Source organism: Pristiophorus japonicus, chromosome 5 (genome assembly GCF_044704955.1).
Source record: "Pristiophorus japonicus isolate sPriJap1 chromosome 5, sPriJap1.hap1, whole genome shotgun sequence".
Taxonomy (NCBI): Eukaryota; Metazoa; Chordata; class Chondrichthyes; family Pristiophoridae; genus Pristiophorus; species Pristiophorus japonicus.
The window spans coordinates 4438247-4456765 of record NC_091981.1 but is presented as its reverse complement, the minus strand read 5'-3'; the positions used below and the strand labels follow the sequence as shown (position 1 = coordinate 4456765).

Genomic DNA, 18519 nt, shown 5'->3' with positions numbered 1-18519 from the left:
ATTCATAAAATAGCGCATGGGAACACCACCACCTCCACGTTCCCCTCCGAGTCACACACCATCCCGACTTGGAAATATATCGGCTGTTCCTTCATCGTCGCTGGGTCACAATCCTGGAACTCCCTCCCTAACAGCACTGTGGGAGCACCTTCACCACACGGACTGCAGCGGTTCAAGAAGGCGGCTCACCACCACCTTCTCAAGGGGCAATTAGGGATGGGCAATAAATGCCGGCCTTGCCAGCGACACCCACATCGCAGGAACAAATAAAAAGAAATGCATGAAAATTACAACCAATACAACATTGATCTTTATAATTCCATAAGTGGGACTGGAACAAGTTATTTTTTTATCTGGGAAGAAACTCTAGTACAATGATTGCTTAAAAAAAAATCTCGCTTTAATTAACCAGCAAAACGGAGTTAGAAACACACTGCACTAATTGCCAAGGATGCAGTACATAGAGCATGGTGCAGTGAGTCTGTGCCGTCTGTCCACACCAGGTTATAATCCACCTGGCCAGCCAGTCTCATTTTGGAGGCAACGTTCCCGCTAAGCTGCGCAGCGCTCTCACGCAGGCCGCTCACCGGCTTTTACACGGGGAGAAACCGTGCTCGAGCGAAGATTTGATTGGCCCGCACGGATAATTAAAGGGACCGCCACAAAAATAAAATTATAGGGGAAGCATTGTTTGGAGGTCTCCGTGATACAAGAACATAAGAACCAGGAGCAGGAGTCAGCTATTTGGCCCCTCAAGCCTGCTCCGCCATTTAATAAGATCATGGCTGATCCGATCATGGACTCAGCTCCACTTCCCTGCCCGCTCCCCATAACTCCTTATTCCCTTATCGTTTAAGAAACTGTCTATCTCTGTCTTAAATTTATTCAATGACCCAGCTTCCACAGCTCTCTGAGGCAGCGAATTCCACAGATTTACAACCCTCAGAGAAGAAATTTCTCCTCATCTCAGTTTTAAATGGGTGGCCCCTTATTCTAAGACCATGCCCTCTAGTTCTAGTCTCCCCCATCAGTGGAAACATCCTCTCCTCATCCACCCTGTCAAGCCCCCTCATAATCTTATACGTTTCGATAAGATCACCTCTCATTCTTCTGAATTCCAATGAGTAGAGGCCCAACCTACTCAACCTTTCCTCATAAGTCAACCTCCTCATCTCCGGAATCAACCTAGTGAACCTTCTCTGAACTGCCTCCAAAGCACGTATATCCTTTCTTAAATACGGAAACCAAAACTGTATGCAGTATTCCAGGTGTGGCCTCACCAATACCCTGTATAGCTGTAGCAAGAATTCCCTTTTATACTCCATCGTGTTTGCAATAAAGGCCAAGATTCCATTTGCCTTCCTGATCACTTGCTGTACCTACATACTATCCTTTTGTGTTTCATGCACAAGTACCCCCAGGTCCCGCTGTACTGCGGCACTTTGCAATCTTTCTCCATTTAAATAATAACTTGCTGTTTGATATCTCACTGCTGCATAGGCTGGCCGATGCTCACTGTATAAGCTGCGCAGCGCTCTAGAGCCCCCGCACATTCCGGCTCGCTGGCTTTTAAACGGGAAAAGTCGCCCACGGGTGGAATGCTAATGGGACCACGTACTCCCCAAAAAAATGAAATTAAAAGGAACGTTGACTCTGGCACCATAACGATGATGAATTTCCCCAGAGGATAATCCAAACTCACGGATAATTTGAGTGTTTTGTCAGCTCTGCCTCCAGCCGGTGTCACAACCCATCATCATAGGTAGACCCTCGGAATCGAGGAAGACTTGCTTCCACTCTAAAAGTGAGTTCTCAGGTGACTGAACGGTCCAATACGAGAACCACAGTCCCTATCACAGGTGGGACAGACAGTGGTTGAAGGAAAGGGTGGGTGGGGAGTCTGGTTTGCCGCACGCTTCTTCCGCTGCCTGCGCTTGGTTTCTGCATGCTCTTGGCGACGAGACTCGAGGTGCTCAGCGCCCTCCCGGATGCACTTCCTCCTCTTAGGGCAGTCTTTGGCCAGGGACTCCCAGGTGTGCATCCTTGTCAATTAGTGCAGTGTATTTCTAACTCATTTTTGCTGGTTAATTAAAGCGAGATTTTTTTTTAAACATACTTAAGCAACATCTTCACCGAGGTGTACAAAAGCATGGGCCTTACACTAAACATCCATAAGACAAAGGTCCTCCACCAACCTGACCCCGCCACACAGCACTGCCCCCCCAGTCATCAAGATCCACGGCCCACCCAACACAGTTGCAGCCCAGCGCTGTCCAGAGACACAATTCAACTCAGTCGTGGCAAACTGCGCATAAAACACTGAACCCTAGTGCAGCCCCAATGCCTCGACGGCCACTGGCCAAGAATCTGGAGAAGCTGCAATGTGATATTTGTAGGAGGGTTGATAGTTTGGGCCTCTATCTCAACAATCAACGAAAGCAAAGCTCGGGGATTCCGGCATAAATTAATTCAAACACACGCATACCTCGCCTGGCTCTAACAAGGTGCGCGTTAGTTAATTCAGTTCACCCACCTGCCACCAGGCGAATTGTTCCCATGATTCCATAAACAGGTTTGGTAACTGCAGAGGGGGGGACATCTTTCTTAACTGAGAAAGGAGGGAAAAAAGGGAAGAAAAATGCATTAATACAATTTAGGTTTTACAAATTTGTTTAGACATTAAAACATATTATACATCGATCCGGGAGAAAGTACAACAGACTGGTTACATACAAAGAAGACTTCCTTTGTGACTGTGACAAAGGTAAACTATCCCTCCTCGTCCTCCTGGACCTGTCTGCAGCCTTTGACATGGCTGACCACTCCATCCTCCTCCAACACCTCTCCACCATCGTCCAGCTGGGTGGGACTGCACTCGCCTGGTTCCATTCTTATCCATCTAATCGTAGCCAGAGAATCTCCTGCAACGGTTTCTCTTCCCACCCCACACCGTTACCTCTGGTGTCCCCCCAGGATCTATCCTCGGCCCCTCCTATTGCCCATCTACATGTTGCCCCTTGGTGACATCATCCGAAAACACGGAGTCAGTTTCCACATGTACGCTGATGACACCCAGCTCTACCTCACCACCACTTCTCTCGACCCCTCCTCGGTCTCTAAATTGTCAGACGGCTTGTCCGACATCTAGTTCTAGATGGGCAGAGATTTTCTCCAATTGAATATTGGGAAGACTGAAGCCATTATCTTTGGTCCCCGCCACAAACTGCGTTCCCAAACCAATGACTCCATCCCTCTCCCCAACATCAATCTGAGGGTGAAGACTGTTCGCAACCTAGGTGTCATATTTGACCCCGAAATGAGTTTCCAGCCACATATCCGCGGCATAACTAAAACTGCCTTTTTCCATCACCTCTGCCTCAGTTCGTCTGCTGCTGAAGCCCTCATTCATGCCTTTGTTACCTCTAGACTTAACTACTCCAACTTACTCCTGGCCAGCCTTCCTCATTCCACAATATGTAAAGTTGAAGTCATCCAAAACTCAGCAGCCCGTGCACTAACCTGCACCAAGTCAAGATCACCAGTCACCCCTGTGCTTTCTGACTTACATTGGCTCCCAGTTAAACAACACCTCGATTATAAAATTCTCATCCTTGTTTACAAATCACTCCATGGCCATGCCCCTCCCTAACTCTGTAATCTTTTTCAGCCACACAATCCCGCAAGATGTCAGCGCTCCTCAAATTCTGGCCTCTTGAGCATCCCTGATTATAATCGCTCCACCATTGGTGGCCGTGCCTCCTGTTGCCTGGGCCCCAAGCTCTGGAACTCCCTCCCTAAACCTCTCTGCCTCTCTTTCCTCCTTTTAAGACGCTCCTTAAAATCTCCCTCTTTAAACAAGTCTTTGGTCATCTGCCTTAATTTCTTCTGTGGCTCGGTGTCAAATTTATCTGTTTGTCTGCAACACTGCTGTGAAGCCCCTTGGGACGTTTTACTATGTTAAAGGCGCTATATAAATAAAAGTTGTTATTATTATTCAAGGACAAAGTAGTTAGAAAGAGATGGTTGTTAAGGGGTCTAGTTTGGAGGGACATAGTTATAAAGTTAAAAGATTTAGGACAACAAGAAGAAACTTTTCTTTAAACAAAGAGAGTCGTGAGGCTGAAGAATGTATTACAGGAGTTGGGAATAAAGCAGAGACCAGGTTAATATTTAAGTATAGGTTAGATAGGAGGCTGAAGGAAAGTAGCATTAAGGAATATGAGAACAGGATGGGCACATGAGATCATCATCATAGGCAGCCCCTCGAAATCGAGGAAGACTTGCTTCCACTCTAAAAGTGAGTTCTCAGGTGGCTGAATAGTCCAATACAGGAATTACAGTCTCTGTCACAGGTGGGACAGACAGTGGTTGAAGGAAAGGGTGGGTGGGGAGGCTGGTTTGCCATATGCTCTTTCCGCTGTCTACACTTGGTTTCTGCATGCTCTCGGCAACGAGACTCGAGGTGCTCGGTGACCTCCTAAGAACACAAGAAATAGCAGGAGTAAGCCATTCGGCCCCTCGAGCCTGCTCCGCCATTCAATAAGATCATGGCTGATCTGATCATGGACTCAGCTCCACTTCCCCGCCCGCTCCCCATAACCCTTTATTCCCTTATCACTCAAAAGAAATCTGTCTATCTTCACCTTAAATATATTCAATGACCCAGCCTCCACAGCTCTCTTGGGTAGAGAATTCCACAGATTTACAACCCACTGAAGAAATTTCTCCTCATCTCAGTTTTAAATGGGCAGCCCATTATTCTGAGGCTATGTCCCCTAGTTTTAATTTCCCCCATGAGTGGAAATATCCTCTCTGCATCCACCTTGTCGAGCCCCCTCATTACCTTTCATGTTTCGATAAGATCACCTCTCATTCTTCTGAACTCCAATGAGTATACTCACAACCAACTCAAATCTATCTTCCTAAGTCAACCCCCTCATCTCCAGAATCAACCTAGTGAACCTTCTCTGAACTGCCTCCAATGCAAGTATATCCTTCCTTGAGCAGGTCAAGCAGGGCTGCGTCATCGCGCCAACCCTCTTCTCAATCTTCCTCGCTGCAATGCTCCACCTCACGCTCAACAAGTTCCCCGTTGGAATGGAACTAAACTATAAAACTAGTGGGTACCCGTTCCACCTTCGTCGTCTCCAGGCCAGATCCAAGACCGTCCCATCCTCTGTCGTCGAACTACAGTATGCGGGCGACGCTTGCGTCTGCACACAGAGGCTGAACTCCAAGTCACCATCAACATCTTCACCGAGACGTACGAAAGCATGGGCCTTACACTAAACATCCGTAAGACAAAGGTCTTCCACCAACCTGACCCTGCCACACAGAACTGCCCCCTAGTCATCAAGATCCACGGCACAGCCCTGGACAACGTGGACGATGTGATTTACAACCAATGAATTACTTTTTTTTTTGAAGTACAGTCACTTGTTATCCAGAAGGAAGCCATTCGGCCCATCGTGTCCGTGCCGGCCGACAAAGAGCTACCCAGTCTAATCCCACTTTCCAGCGCTCGGTCCATAGCCCTGCAGGTGCACATCCAAGTACTTTTTAAATGTGGTGAGGGTTTCTGCCTCCACCACCCTTTCAGGCAGTGAGTTCCAGACCTCCACCACCCTCTGGGTGAAAAACCTTCTCTTCAAATCCCCTCTTATCCTTCTACCAATTACTTTAAATCTATGCCTCCTGGTTATTGACCCGTCTGCTAAGGGAAATAGGTCCATCCTATCCATCTATCTGGGCCCCTCATAATTTTATACACCTCAATTAAGTCTCCCCTCTGCCTTCTCTGTTCCAAAGAAAACTGCCCAGCCTCGCTAATCTTTCCTCATCGCTAAAATTCTTCAGTTCTGGCAACATCCTGTTAAATCTCCTTTGTACCCTCTTTAGTGCAATTACATCTTTCCTGTAAAGTTGAGATGCAGAGATATGTATGCATAGAAAGAACAAAATAGGTCAACCTATAGTGTGCACACTCAGTCAAACTGATGGACATGCTGTCATTGGAGAAACATCTCCAGGGTTACCCGCAGAATCAAACATCCGAGACACTAATTAGCAGCTCGGCAAAACTCATGGACAGTGAGATTAATTTCTCCCAGGGAATCCTCTCTGGAGAAAACAATTTGAAGTGTAATTTAGCAAGAAGAAAACCATACCAGATTGCAACATAGGCAGAGGCAGTGCTTTCATGTAAACATAAAAATAACAGCGAGAACTAAGTATGATCATGCCTTAAGGCAAGGATATACTTGCCTTCGAGCGGTGCAATTAAGGTTCACTACATTAATTCCTGGGATGAGAGTGTTGCCCTATGAGGAGAGATTGAGTAGATTGGGCCGATACTCTCTGAAGTTTAGAAGAATGAGAGGTGATCTCATTGAAACATACAAGATTCTGAGGGGGATTGACAGGGTAGATGCTGAGAGGGTGTTTCCCCCGGGCTGGGGAGTCTAGAACCAGGGGTCACAGTCTCAGGATAAGGGGTCAGCCATTTAGGACTGAGATGATGAGGAATTTCTTCACTCAGAGGGGGGTGAATCTTTGGCATTCTCTGCCCCAGAGGGCTGTGGATGCTGAGTTGTTGAGTATATTCAAGGCTGAGATCGATAGATTTTTAGACACTAGGGGAAGCGAGGGATATGGGGATCTGGCGGGAAAGTGGAGTTGAGGTCGAAGATCAGTCATGATCTTATTGATTGGTGGAGCAGGCTCGAGGGGCCAAATGGCCGACTCCTGCTCCTGATCCTTATGTTATCAGATCTCTGATGTTCAGTGTGGAAAAGCTGTCAGTAGCAAGTGTAGCAGAGGCCTCTGGGCAGCAGGCACAACTCTTAGGGCACTGGAGTGGGGAAGGGGGGTGTAGGTATCTGTACCTCTCAGATGGTTGCTCGATCAGGGATTTCCATGTGGATGCATAACTAAAGGTCCGTGGAAATATTTATTTGAATATATAAATGATCAAAGTTCCTGCTGAATTCATTATAAATCATCATCATAGGCAGTCCCTCGGAATCGAGGAAGAATTGCTTCCACTCAAAGTGAGTTCTCAGGTGACTGAACAGTCCAATACGGGAATTACAGTCTCTGTCACAGGAGGGACAGACAGTGGTTGAGGGAAGGGGTGGGTGGGACTGGTTTGCCGCACACTCCTTCCGCTGCCTGCGCTTGGTTTCTGCATGCTCTCGGCGACGAGACTCGAGGTGCTCAGCGCCCTCCCGGATGCACTTCTTCCACTTAGGGTGGTCTTTGGGCAGGGACTCCCAGGTGTCGGTGGGGATGTTGCACTTTATCAGGGAGGCTTTGAGGATGTCCCTTAACATTTCCTCTGCCCACCTTTGGCATGTTTGCCGTGTAGGAGTTCAGAGTAGAGCGTTTGCTTTGGGAGTCTCGTGTCTGGCATGCGAACGATGTGACCTGCCCAGCAGAGCTGATCAGGTGTGGTCAGTGCTTCAATGCTGGGGATATTGGCCTGGTCGAGGACACTAATGTTGGTGCGTCTGTCCTCCCAGGGGATGTGACTGTCTGATTCTGCAACTGTGTTTCCCTTACATCAAACTCAATGCTAGAATTGGGCTGATAGATTCCACAGTGCCTTTGACAGCTAGGTGCCTGCCTGTCTCGAGCTTTCATTGCGGAGACACTTCTTTCTACAAGTTATGAAACCTGAACACAGAAGCAAGAGATCATTTCGCACTCGTCAATCTCTGTTTAAAATCAATACACGCACAGCAAGGTCGGTAGGTTATAGTATCAGTAGAAGGAAATTTGCAGGTTGGAAAAGTTAAAATCTCGAAGGAGATGGCATCCTTTTACCTCTTAACCTTCAGCAATACTGAACATGCCAAAACTAAATTACCAAGGGGATGATTATTCCAGTCAGGTTAGATGCAGGAAGAATGTTCCCGGGGAAGTCCAGAACCAGGGGTCACAGTCTAAGGATAAGGGGTAAGCCATTTAGGACCGAGATGAGGAGAAACTTCTTCACTCAGCGAGTTGTTCACCTGTGGAATTCTCTACCGCAGAAAGTTGTTGAGGCCAGTTCGTTAGATATATTCAAGAGGGAGTTAGATGTGGCCCTTATGGCTAAAGGGATCAAGGGGTATGGAGAGAAAGCAGGAATGGGGTACTGAAGTTTCATGATCAGCCATGATCTTATTGAATGGTGGTGCAGGCTCGAAGGGCCTACTCCTGCACCTATTTTCTATGTTTCTATGAGTTACCCAGATCAGCAAGTGTGGTCTACATTATCCACAATATGGAATTATAAAGCGTTTACAGCACAGAAACAGGCCATTCGGACCAACTGGCTCATTGTGTCCCACACGAGCCTCCTCCCACCCTACTTCATCTCACTCTATCAGCACATCACAGAACGGTTACAGCACAGGAGGCCGCCATTCGGCCCGTCGAGCCTGTGCCGGCTCTCTGCAAGAGCACCTCAGCCAGTCCCACCCCACCGCCCTTTCCCCGTAGCCCTGCAAATCTTTTGTTTCAAGTACTTAGCCAACTCCCTTTTGAAAGCCGTGATCGAATCTGCCTCCACCACCCTCTCAGGCAGCGCATTCCAGATCCTAACCACTCGCTGCGTAAAAACGTTTTCCCTCATGTCGCCTTTGGTTCTTCTGCCAATCGCCTTAAATCTGTGTCCTCTGGTTCTCCACCCTTCCACCAATGGGAACAGTTTCTCTCTATCTACTCTGTCCAGACCCCTCATGATTTTCAACACCTCGATCAAATCTCTTCTCCGTCTTCTCCTATTCCTTTCTCCCTCGAATCATAGAATCGTAGTACTTACCTAGCTGCTCCTTAAATGATATTTCCCTGTGGCAGCGAGTTCCACATTCTCACCACTCTCTGGGTAAAGAAGTTTCTCCTGAATTCCCCATTGAATTTATTAGTGACTATCTGATTTTTGGATCTCGTTTTGGACTCCCCACAGGTGGAAACATCTTCTCTAAAATTATGAAGGGGTTTGATAAGGTAAACATAAAGACCTCTATGTGACCCCTCAGCCTTCTCTGCTCTAGAGAGATGATGATCTCCATTCCCTGGTCTTTCCTGATGGTTGGAACCGCTCAGTTGCGGTAATAATCCTTGTACATTTTTTTCTGCACCCTCTCCAGTGCCTCGGCATTCCTTCTGATCTGTACACGGCACGCCAAGAGTGCCCAACGTATTTCAGCCCCATAACCGTACACATCCCGCATCGCGCACAGGAACTGATTAAGTCGGACAAATAGCTTTTTGCATTACAAAGCAGTGCTCCATTGGAAAGATACCACTGAGCAAGCACTTTACAAAGCCTCACCGAGGGAAATCTTACACAGAATGGACAGCACCCATTCAGCCCAACTCGGGGTTTATACTTCACACTAGCCTCCTCCCACCCTCTTCATCTCACCCAATCAGCATATCCCTCTATTCCTCCCTCCCTCGTCCTTATCTTGCTCCCCCTTAGTTGCATCTCTGCTATTCAATTACCGATCACAGAAACATCTTCCTGTGATTTTGTGGCCCTCTGGCAAAATGCAAGAAATAAAGCTTAGGTTGATAAAAATGAAGTGTAACATAAGAGCATAATAGGAGCAGGAGTCGGCCATTCGGCCCCTCGAGCCTGCTCCACATTTCAATAAGATCACGGCTGACCTTCGACCTCAGCTCCACTTTCCCGCCCGATCCCCATATCCCTCGATTTTCCAAGTGTCCAAAAATCTATCGATCTCAGCCTTGAATATACTCAACGACTCAGCATCCACAGCCCTCTGGGGCAGAGAATTCCAAAGATTCACCACCCTCTGAGTGAAGAAATTCCTCTTCATCTCAGTCCTAAATGGCCGACCCCTTATCCTGAGACTGTGACCCCTGGTTCTAGACTCTCCAGCCCGGGGGAAACATCCTCTCAGCATCTACCCTGTCAATCCCCCTCAGAATCTTGTGTGTTTCAATGAGATCACCTCTCATTCTTCTAAATTCCAGAGAGTATCGGCCCAATCTACTCAGTCAATCCTCGTGGGGCAACCCTCTCATCCCACGAGCCATTAAAACAAAAACAAACCCGCCAAATAAAAATGTAGTTGCCACCTTCATGTCAGGGAGTATTGTGTATCTTTTGGCAGTAAATAAAACATTTAAAATTTGAAAATAAAAATTGTTGCCACCTGCTAAAATACAATCCCCTGCTTTGAAATTGCTTCAAACAGATGTTTTACCTCCAAGGGTGATTTCGTTGGAGACCCGGTCGATCGCGAGTACGTCATTTGATCCATCATCACATGCCTCAAAGTAGAACTTTTCTGGTGTCGTGTGCCTAAAAAAAATAATTTTTAAAAGTTGCTGAGAATGTCTATTATGTGACAGAAAATCAACTGTTTAATCTTTCAGACGAGACGTTAAACCAAGGCCCTGTCTGCTCTCTCAGGTGGATGTAAAAGATCCCACGGCACTATTTTAAAGAAGAGCAGGGCAGTTCTCCCCGGTGTCCTGGGGCCAATATTTATCCCTCAATCAACATCACTAAAAGAGATTGTGTGGTCATTGTCACATTGCTGTTTTTGTGGGAGCTTGCTGTGCACAAAATGGCGTTTCCATATTACAACAGTGACTACACTTCAAAAGGTACTTCATTGGCTGTAAAGCGCTTTGGGAATTTAGAACATTGAGAGGGGACCTCATAGAAACATTTAAAATTCTGACGGGATTGGACAGGTTAGATGCAGGAAGAATGTTCCCGATGTTGGGGAAGTCCAGAACCAGGGGTCACAGTCTAAGGATAAGGGGTAAGCCATTTAGGACCGAGATGAGGAGAAACTTTTCCACTCAGAGAATTGTGAACTGTGGAATGCTCTACCACAGAAAGTTGTTGAGGCCGGTTAGTTAGATATATTCAAAAGGGAGTTAGATGTGGCTCTTACAGCTAAAGGGATAAAGGAGTATGGAGAGAAAGCAGGAAAGGGGTACTGAAGTTGCATGATCAGCCTTGGTCATATTGAATGGTGGTGCAGGCTTGAAGGGCCGAATGGCCTACTCCTGCACCTAATTTCTATGTTTCTATGTCCGGCGATCATGAAAGAATTATAGAAATTTTGCAGCACAGGAGGAGGCCATTCGGCCCATCGTGTCCACGCCGGCGACAAAGAGCTACCCAGCCTAATCCCACTTTCCAGCTCTTAGTCCGTAGTCCTGTAGGTTACGGCATTTCTACAGATGCAAATCTTTCTTTCTTGGACAACGGCGGCTTAAGTTACAACCTGCAGCACTCCTTTTACTTCTAATGTGCAATGGAGCTTTTTTTTTTAAACTTTGATGGACACCAAAGTCAGGAGTAAGTCACGGTCATCCAGTGTCTGATCAACCGGTCATCCTCCAGCTGCCAGTCTTCACTGTGAAGCCTCGGAATGAAGAGTGCATCAGGATGGCAGCTGTATTAGAAAATGCGGTGCGTGCGTCACTTAATAATAAAGGCACACTCGCCAGGAAAATTTATCCGAATGAAAAGACTAATGTAGTGCAGATTTTTTTTTTTAAAGTGTTGAGGCAAAATTTGAGGGGAAGAGGTTTGCAGCTAAAGGTATCAGCAACATTCACGTAGGGTTCTGTCTTTCTTCGATGCTGCATTGCAACCATAAACGCCCATTTAAAACGGAGATAAGGAGAAATTTCTTCTCTGAGTGTCGTGAATCTGTGGAATTTTCTGCCCCAGAGAGCTGCCCCAGAGGACTGGGTCATTGAATATATTCAAGGTGGAGATAGATTTTTGAATGATAAAGGAGTCAAGGGTTATGGGGAGCGGGCAGGGAAGTGGAGTTGAGACCAAGATCAGATCAGCCATGATTTTATTAAACACAGAAACATAGAAAATAGGTGCAGGAGTAGGCCATTCAGCCCTTCGAGCCTGCACCACCATTCAATATGATCATGGCTGATCATTCACCTCAGTACCCCTTTCCTGCTTTCTCTCCATACCCCTTGATCCCTTTAGCCATAAGGGCCACATCTAACTCCCTTTTGAATATATGTAACGAACTGGCCTCAACAACTTTCTGTGGTAGAGAATTCCACAGGTTCACAACTCTCTGGGTGAAGAAGTTTCTCCTCATCTCGGTCCTAAATGGCTTACCCCTTATCTTTAGACTGTGACCCCTGGAGCCTGGCCCCTCCTGCTCCAATTTCTTATGTTCTTATAAACCAGGATGCCTTTCGAACTGCTTGTACCCGACAGATTGTGATCACAAAGGCCGCATCGTTGTGATTTAATATTTAATAAAATTTGTTGTAGGCAAAGTGGTTGATGGTCACTTCCGATGTACACCCTTAGTGATTAAACTGCGTGCCCCACAGACGATTATGTGCAGACTCCCAGCAACAAGGGTAATGAGTTTTGCTTGTAGGGATATGCAGATAATTGGGTTGTTTGACAGACCACAGAGATGGCCATAAGTGGTTGCACCTCTGTACAGGAGCCTTCTCGTGCCCTGGAGCACACAACACAGCACAATCCCCATTGGGATTTCACTGCAGCTCGCAGATATCCTTTATAGAAGAGGTGTTTCCACCAAACACCTTCCACAGGTACACACCTGCCATGTTTCAATAATGACTCTCCTACATTTTGGGAACTCTCGCAGCAAACACACGAAGGACAAACGATAGCCGAGAGTCCCTGGGGCCGAAATTGCCCCACCCCCGATCTAAAAGTGTTGCGATCACCAACCCAATCCACGGGGCAGAGAATCAAACTTTTTTTTTTTAATTCAGCTTCCGGGGCGGTGGTGAGGGGCAGAAGTAGCGTTGGAACGACGCACCAAGTCATCAGCGCGCCCTGACGGATCACGACATCCTTCCCCCCCCCTTCAGTTAAAAGGGAGGGCCGCTGCGAGCTCTACATAGGGTTTAGTTTGGCCCAGCGGGGAGGGTTTCAACCGGGCCAGCAGACCATACCCAAAAAGGGGTACTGGGCTGCCTGTTGGGTGCCATTGTCGGGCCCACCCCAGAGTCAGCCCGACGATTAAAATAAAATGGAGGTGCCGATAGCACACCCTCCACTTTTAACGGTGGACACAACGCCCAGCCACACACAGCTTCCAACAGGGGGTGTGTGTGTATGAAACACAAAATGTGAGTATGCAGGTACGGCAGGTAATCAGGAAGTCAAATGGAATGCTGCAAGGGGGATGGAGTATAAAAGCAGAGAGGTCTTGCTGCAACTGTACAGGATATTGGTGAGGCCACACCTGGAGTACTGCGTGCAGTTTTGGTTTCCTTATTTAGGAAGGATACTGGAGGCAGTTCAGAGAAGGTTCACTCGGTTGATTCCTGAGATGAGGGGGTTGACTTATGAGGAAAGGTTGAGTAGGTTGGGCCTATACCCATTGGAGTTCAGAAGGAATGAGAGTTGATCTTATCGAAACAGATAAGATAACGAGGAGGCTCAACAAGGTGGATACAGAGAGGATCTTTCCATACATAGGGGAAACTAAAACTTGGGGGCATAATCTCAGAATAAGGGGTCACTCAATTAAAACTGAGATGAGGAGGAATGTCTGTCTTCTCTCAGAGGGTTGTAAATCTGTGGAATTCTCTGCCCCAGAGAGTTGTGGAGGCTGGGTCATTGAATATATTTAAGCGGAGATAGACAGATTTTTGAGCGATAAGGGAGTGAAGGGTTATGGGGAGCTGGGGCAGGGAAGTGGAGCTGAGTCCATGACCAGATCAACCATGATCTTACTGAATGGCGGAGCAGGCTCGAGGGGCTGTATGGCCTACTCCTGCTCCTATTTCTTATAGAAACATAGAAAATAGGTGCAGGAGTGGGCCATTCAGCCCTTCGAGCCTGCACCACCATTCAATATGATCATAGCTGATCATGCAACTTCAGTACCCCATTCCTGCTTTCTCTCCATACCCCTTGATCCCTTTATGTTCTTATGAAGCTGTCAGTGACACACACCGGAAGAGGTGCCACTCCCGCAGGGCAATTTCCCGTGGGGCGTCAGAAAGGGTTCGCCGCCGGTCGGCATGTGCCCGACGGAGCAGCAGCACGGGCAGCGTGGAAACGTTCCCGTGGCTCCGAGCCCGGGGACAATTTAGGACGGGTCGGCCCCCAGTCGGTGAGGCCTATCTGCTCTAAAAGAGGAGGGGGGGGGGGGCCGGGCAATTTCGGCCCCCCCCTATCTGCTACATTACTGCCAAAAAATACTTCCAATTTCTTTGCAGGAATTTAATCGAGCTGCAAGTGAAATGTTAACACGGACACACCGACAAAACAAAAAGTTACTTTAGAAAAAAATAATCAAGCAGCGAAACCCTATCCTGAAAACGGAGCCGCTTAATCAGCAGAAGAGGCTCGCGTCTTATCCAGAGAGCAGCTTGGCCCTAATTGGCACTGCCTACTTAGCAGGCCGACAGCGTATTCCTGTTACACCTCCTCAACTTTTCGTCAACAAATGCAATGCTAACATTACAACGAATTGATGAAGGACCCACTGCAAGTACAAGTCAGGGCCACACAGCTGGTGCAAATGGCTCTCGACCAGTAATTCTGGGCTTCACAGACAGCGTCTATTTCCAGCTGAATTTAAGCCACCAATGCAATCAAAGGATTCATAACCTCTTAAAACAGTTAACATTTTAAATACTAAATTATTGGTCGTGAAATCTGCAAATTGCAGGCTCCCAAGGGACCCTGGCATCCACTTTTGCAGGTGTCCTTATTTTCAATTTGCTCATTGTACATACTGTAAAATATCACCGACAATCTGGGAGAACCAGCAGAGATTATGATCAGCACCTAATCAGCTGCAACGATGCTGAAAACTTCAGATTGGAAGCAGATCTGACAAAACTGATGTGCCAAGTACAGCGGGAAGTGGAGCCGAGTCCATGATCGGGTCCAGCCATGATCTTATTGACTGGCAGAGCAGGAGTAGGCCATTTGGCCCCTCGAGCCTGCAGCAGGCTCGAGGGGCCAAATGGCCGACTCCTGCTCCTATTTCTTACGTTCTTAAAAAGCTGTCAGTGGCTCCGACCGGCAGGAGAAAGGGCTCGCTGCTGGTTGGCACGTGGAAGCTGCTCCCAGCGACGACTGAACCACCTGGGGTTGTGTGCGCGCCCCCAGGGTGTGGGGCAGTAGCTGTAGACTGGCAATGGCGGAACGAAATCCAGTAACAATCCATCAATCATCTGGCTCAGATACAGCGCGCACTTTCAACATGCTACCCTATGACGTCAGGCTGCGGCCCGCGTTCTACAGCAACAATTTGCATGGCGTCGTGGAGCAGGCAGAGGATGGTGACAAACTTTTGGGGGCAGCCGAAACGGAGGAGGACGCTCCATAGTCCCCTCACGGTTGACAGTGTCAAAGGCGGCCATGTACAAGGGTTGGTGCTGCTCCCTGCATTTCTCTTGTAGTTGTCGCGCGGTGAAGATCATGTCCATTGTACCCCTTAGTGGACGGAATCCGCACTGCGATTCTGGGAGGAGCTCTTCAGCCATAGGGAGAAGGCGGTTGAGGAAGATTCTTGCGATGACTTTCCCAGTGGCCGACAACAGGGAGATTCCGCTGTAGTTGCCGTAGTCGGACTTGTCCCCTTTTTTTTTTAAAGATGGTCACCATTATGGCAGCTCTGAGATCTCCCTCCGCAAGATCCTGCAAATCCATTGGGAGGATAGATGCGCCAATGTCAGTGTCTTCAATCAGGCCAACATCCCCAGCACTGAAGCACTGACCACAGTCGACCAGCTCTGTTGGGCGGGCCACAGTGCCCACATGCCTGACATGAGACTCCAAAAGCAAGCACTCTATTCGGAACTCATACACGGCAAGCGAGCCTGGGCAAAGGAAACGTTTCAAGGACATCCTCAAAGCCTCCCTGATAAAGTGCAACATCCCCAGCGACACCTGGGAGTCCCTGGCCAAAGACCGCCCTAAGTGGAAGAAGTGTATCCGGGAGGGCGCTGAGCACCTCGAGTCTCATCGCCGAGAGCATGCAGAAAGCAAGCGCAGGCAGCGGAAGGAGCGTGCGGCAAACCAGTCCCACCCTCCCTTTCCTTCAACCACTGTCTGTCCCACCTGTGACAGAGACTGTAATTCCCGTATTGGACTGTTCAGTCACCTAAGAACTAATTTTTCGAATGCAAGCAAGTCTTCCTCGATTTCGAGGGACTGCCGATGATGACGATGACAACAACAACTTGTATTTATATAGCGCCTTTAACGTAGTGAAATGTCCCAAGGCGCTTCACAGGAGTATAATGAGATAAAAAAATTTGACACGGGGTCACAAAAGGAGAAATCAGGGCAGGTGACCAAGAGCTTGGTCAAAGAGGTCGGTTTTAAGGAGTATCCTGAAGGAGGAGAGGCAGAGAGGTTTAGGGAGGGAGTTCCAGAGCTTGGGGCCCAGGCAACAGAAGGCACAGCCACCGATGGTGAAGCGATTATAATCAGGGATGCTCAGGAGGGCAGAATTAGAGGAGCGCAGATATCTCGGGGGGGCGGTGTTTGGGCTGGAAAAGATTACAGAGATGGGGAGGGGCGAGGGCACAGAGGGATTTAAAAATAAGGCTGAGAATTTTGAAATCGAGGTGTTGTTTAACCAGAAGCCAATGTAGTCAACGAGTACAGGGGTGATGGGTGAGTGAGACTTGGTGCGAGTTAGGACACGGGGCAGTGAGCACAGGGGGTGATGGGTGAGCGGGACTTGGTGCGAGTTAGGACACAGGCAGCCGAGTTTTGGATCACCTCTAGTTTACGTAGAGTAGAATGTGAGAAGCCAGCCAGGAGTATGTTGGAATAGTCAAGTCTAGAGGTAACAAAGGCATGGATGAGGGCTTCAGCAGCGGATGAGCTGAGGCTGGGGTAGAGTCCGGCGATGTTACGGAGGTGGAAATAGGCGGTCTTAGTTATGCTGCGGATATGTGGTCAAAAGTTCATTTCGGGATTAAATACCACACCGAGGTTGCGAACAGTCTGGTTCAGCCTCAGACAGAAGTTGGGGAGAGGGATGGAGGGAACGGAGTTTGTGGCGGGGACCAAAAACAATGGTTTCGGTCTTCCCAATATTCAATTGGAGAACATTTCTGCTCATCCAGAACTGGATGTGGGACAAGCAGTCTGACAATTTAGAGACCGAGGAGGGGGTCGAGAGCAGTGGGGGGGAGGTAGAGCTGGGTGTCATCAGTGTACACGTGGAAACTGGCGCTGTGTTTCCGGATGATGTCGCCGAGGGGCAACATGTCGATGAGAAATAGGAGGGGCCAAGGACAGATCCTGGGGGGACACCAGAGGTAACGGTGTGGGGTGGGAAGAGAAGCCGTTGCAGGAGATTCTCTGGCTACGATTAGATGGATAAGAATGGAACCCAGGCGAGTGCAGTCCCACCCAGCTGGACGATGGTGGAGAGGCGTTGGAGGAGGATGGAGTGGTCAGCCGTGTCAAAGGCTGCAGACAGGTCCAGGAGGATGAGGAGAGATAGATTGTCTTTGTCACAGTCACACAGGATGTCATTTGTGACTTTGATGAGAGCCGTTTCGGTAATGTGGCAGGGGCGGAAATCGGATTGGAGGGATTCAAACACGGAGTTGCGGGAAAGATGGGCACGGATTTGGGAGGCAATAACACGTTCAAGGACTTTGGAGGAAAGGAGATGAGGCGGTAGTTTGCAAGGACGGAGGGGTTGAGGGTTGGTTTTTTTTTTGAGGAGAGGGGTGATGTCGGCAGATTTGAGGGAGAGGGGGACAGTACCTGAGGAGAGAGAACCCGTTAACAACGTCGGCTAACATGGGAGCCAGAAAAGGAAGTTGGGTGGTCAGCAGTTTGGTGGGAATAGGGTCAAGGGAGCAGGAAGTGGGTCTCACGGACAGGATGAGCTCGGAGAGGTCACAAGAGCAGTGCTCTAAGGTGTAAAAGGGTTCGGTGCATTGAAGGCTATCCATAGTTCAGAATTCACGAGTGCCATGGTTTCTGAGTGCCTCTTGATTATTTTACAATGCAAGTTATTTGGGTATGTCAGCAAGTGTCTGGTTGTTGGGTGTACCTGGTTTCACTATGTCTTGTCTATTAAATTGTTATTGCATATAAAAAATAAATGATAAGCAGCTCCCTCCCGGGAGATTGTGCACAGCAGAAGGTGCTCCATGGCAGTACAGGAGAAGCTTGATGGATCAGGTAATCAGCACATTCCCCACCGTTTGCGTATATAGAAAAAAGGGGAAAAATTTCAGTCGGAGGTTTCCTGCGGGCGAACGCTTCCGACCAGATTCTGTTTTAACGAAAATACCTTGGGATCCCGGAGGATTGCGATCGGAGGCCTCCATTCACTGTGCAGCATACGGGAACATGTCTTCCAGGTACGTGTTCGTATCCTGGGATCACGTGGGCCTGGACCACCAATGGACATCTAGTATTCTCACCAATGATAATGGGAGCTCGGTTTGTACAGTTCCCATTACTATCAGTGAGAATACCCCGCAAAACACAGAAACACAGCACAATAAATTAAAAAACACCTCACA

At 48.2% G+C, this 18519-nt stretch overlaps 1 protein-coding gene across 1 annotated transcript in view; it reads right to left on the bottom strand.

Moving 5' to 3' along the window:
* sacm1lb (SAC1 like phosphatidylinositide phosphatase b) overlaps positions 1-18519 on the bottom strand; it is an 88596-nt gene that overhangs the window by 56788 nt on the left and 13289 nt on the right. Inside the window, exons 2-3 of the mRNA XM_070880320.1 lie at positions 10221-10318; positions 2534-2608 (exon numbers count right to left, since the gene is read on the bottom strand). Of these exons, the coding sequence (XP_070736421.1) occupies positions 2534-2608; positions 10221-10318 (173 nt within the window). The remainder of the gene's footprint in view (positions 1-2533; positions 2609-10220; positions 10319-18519) is intronic.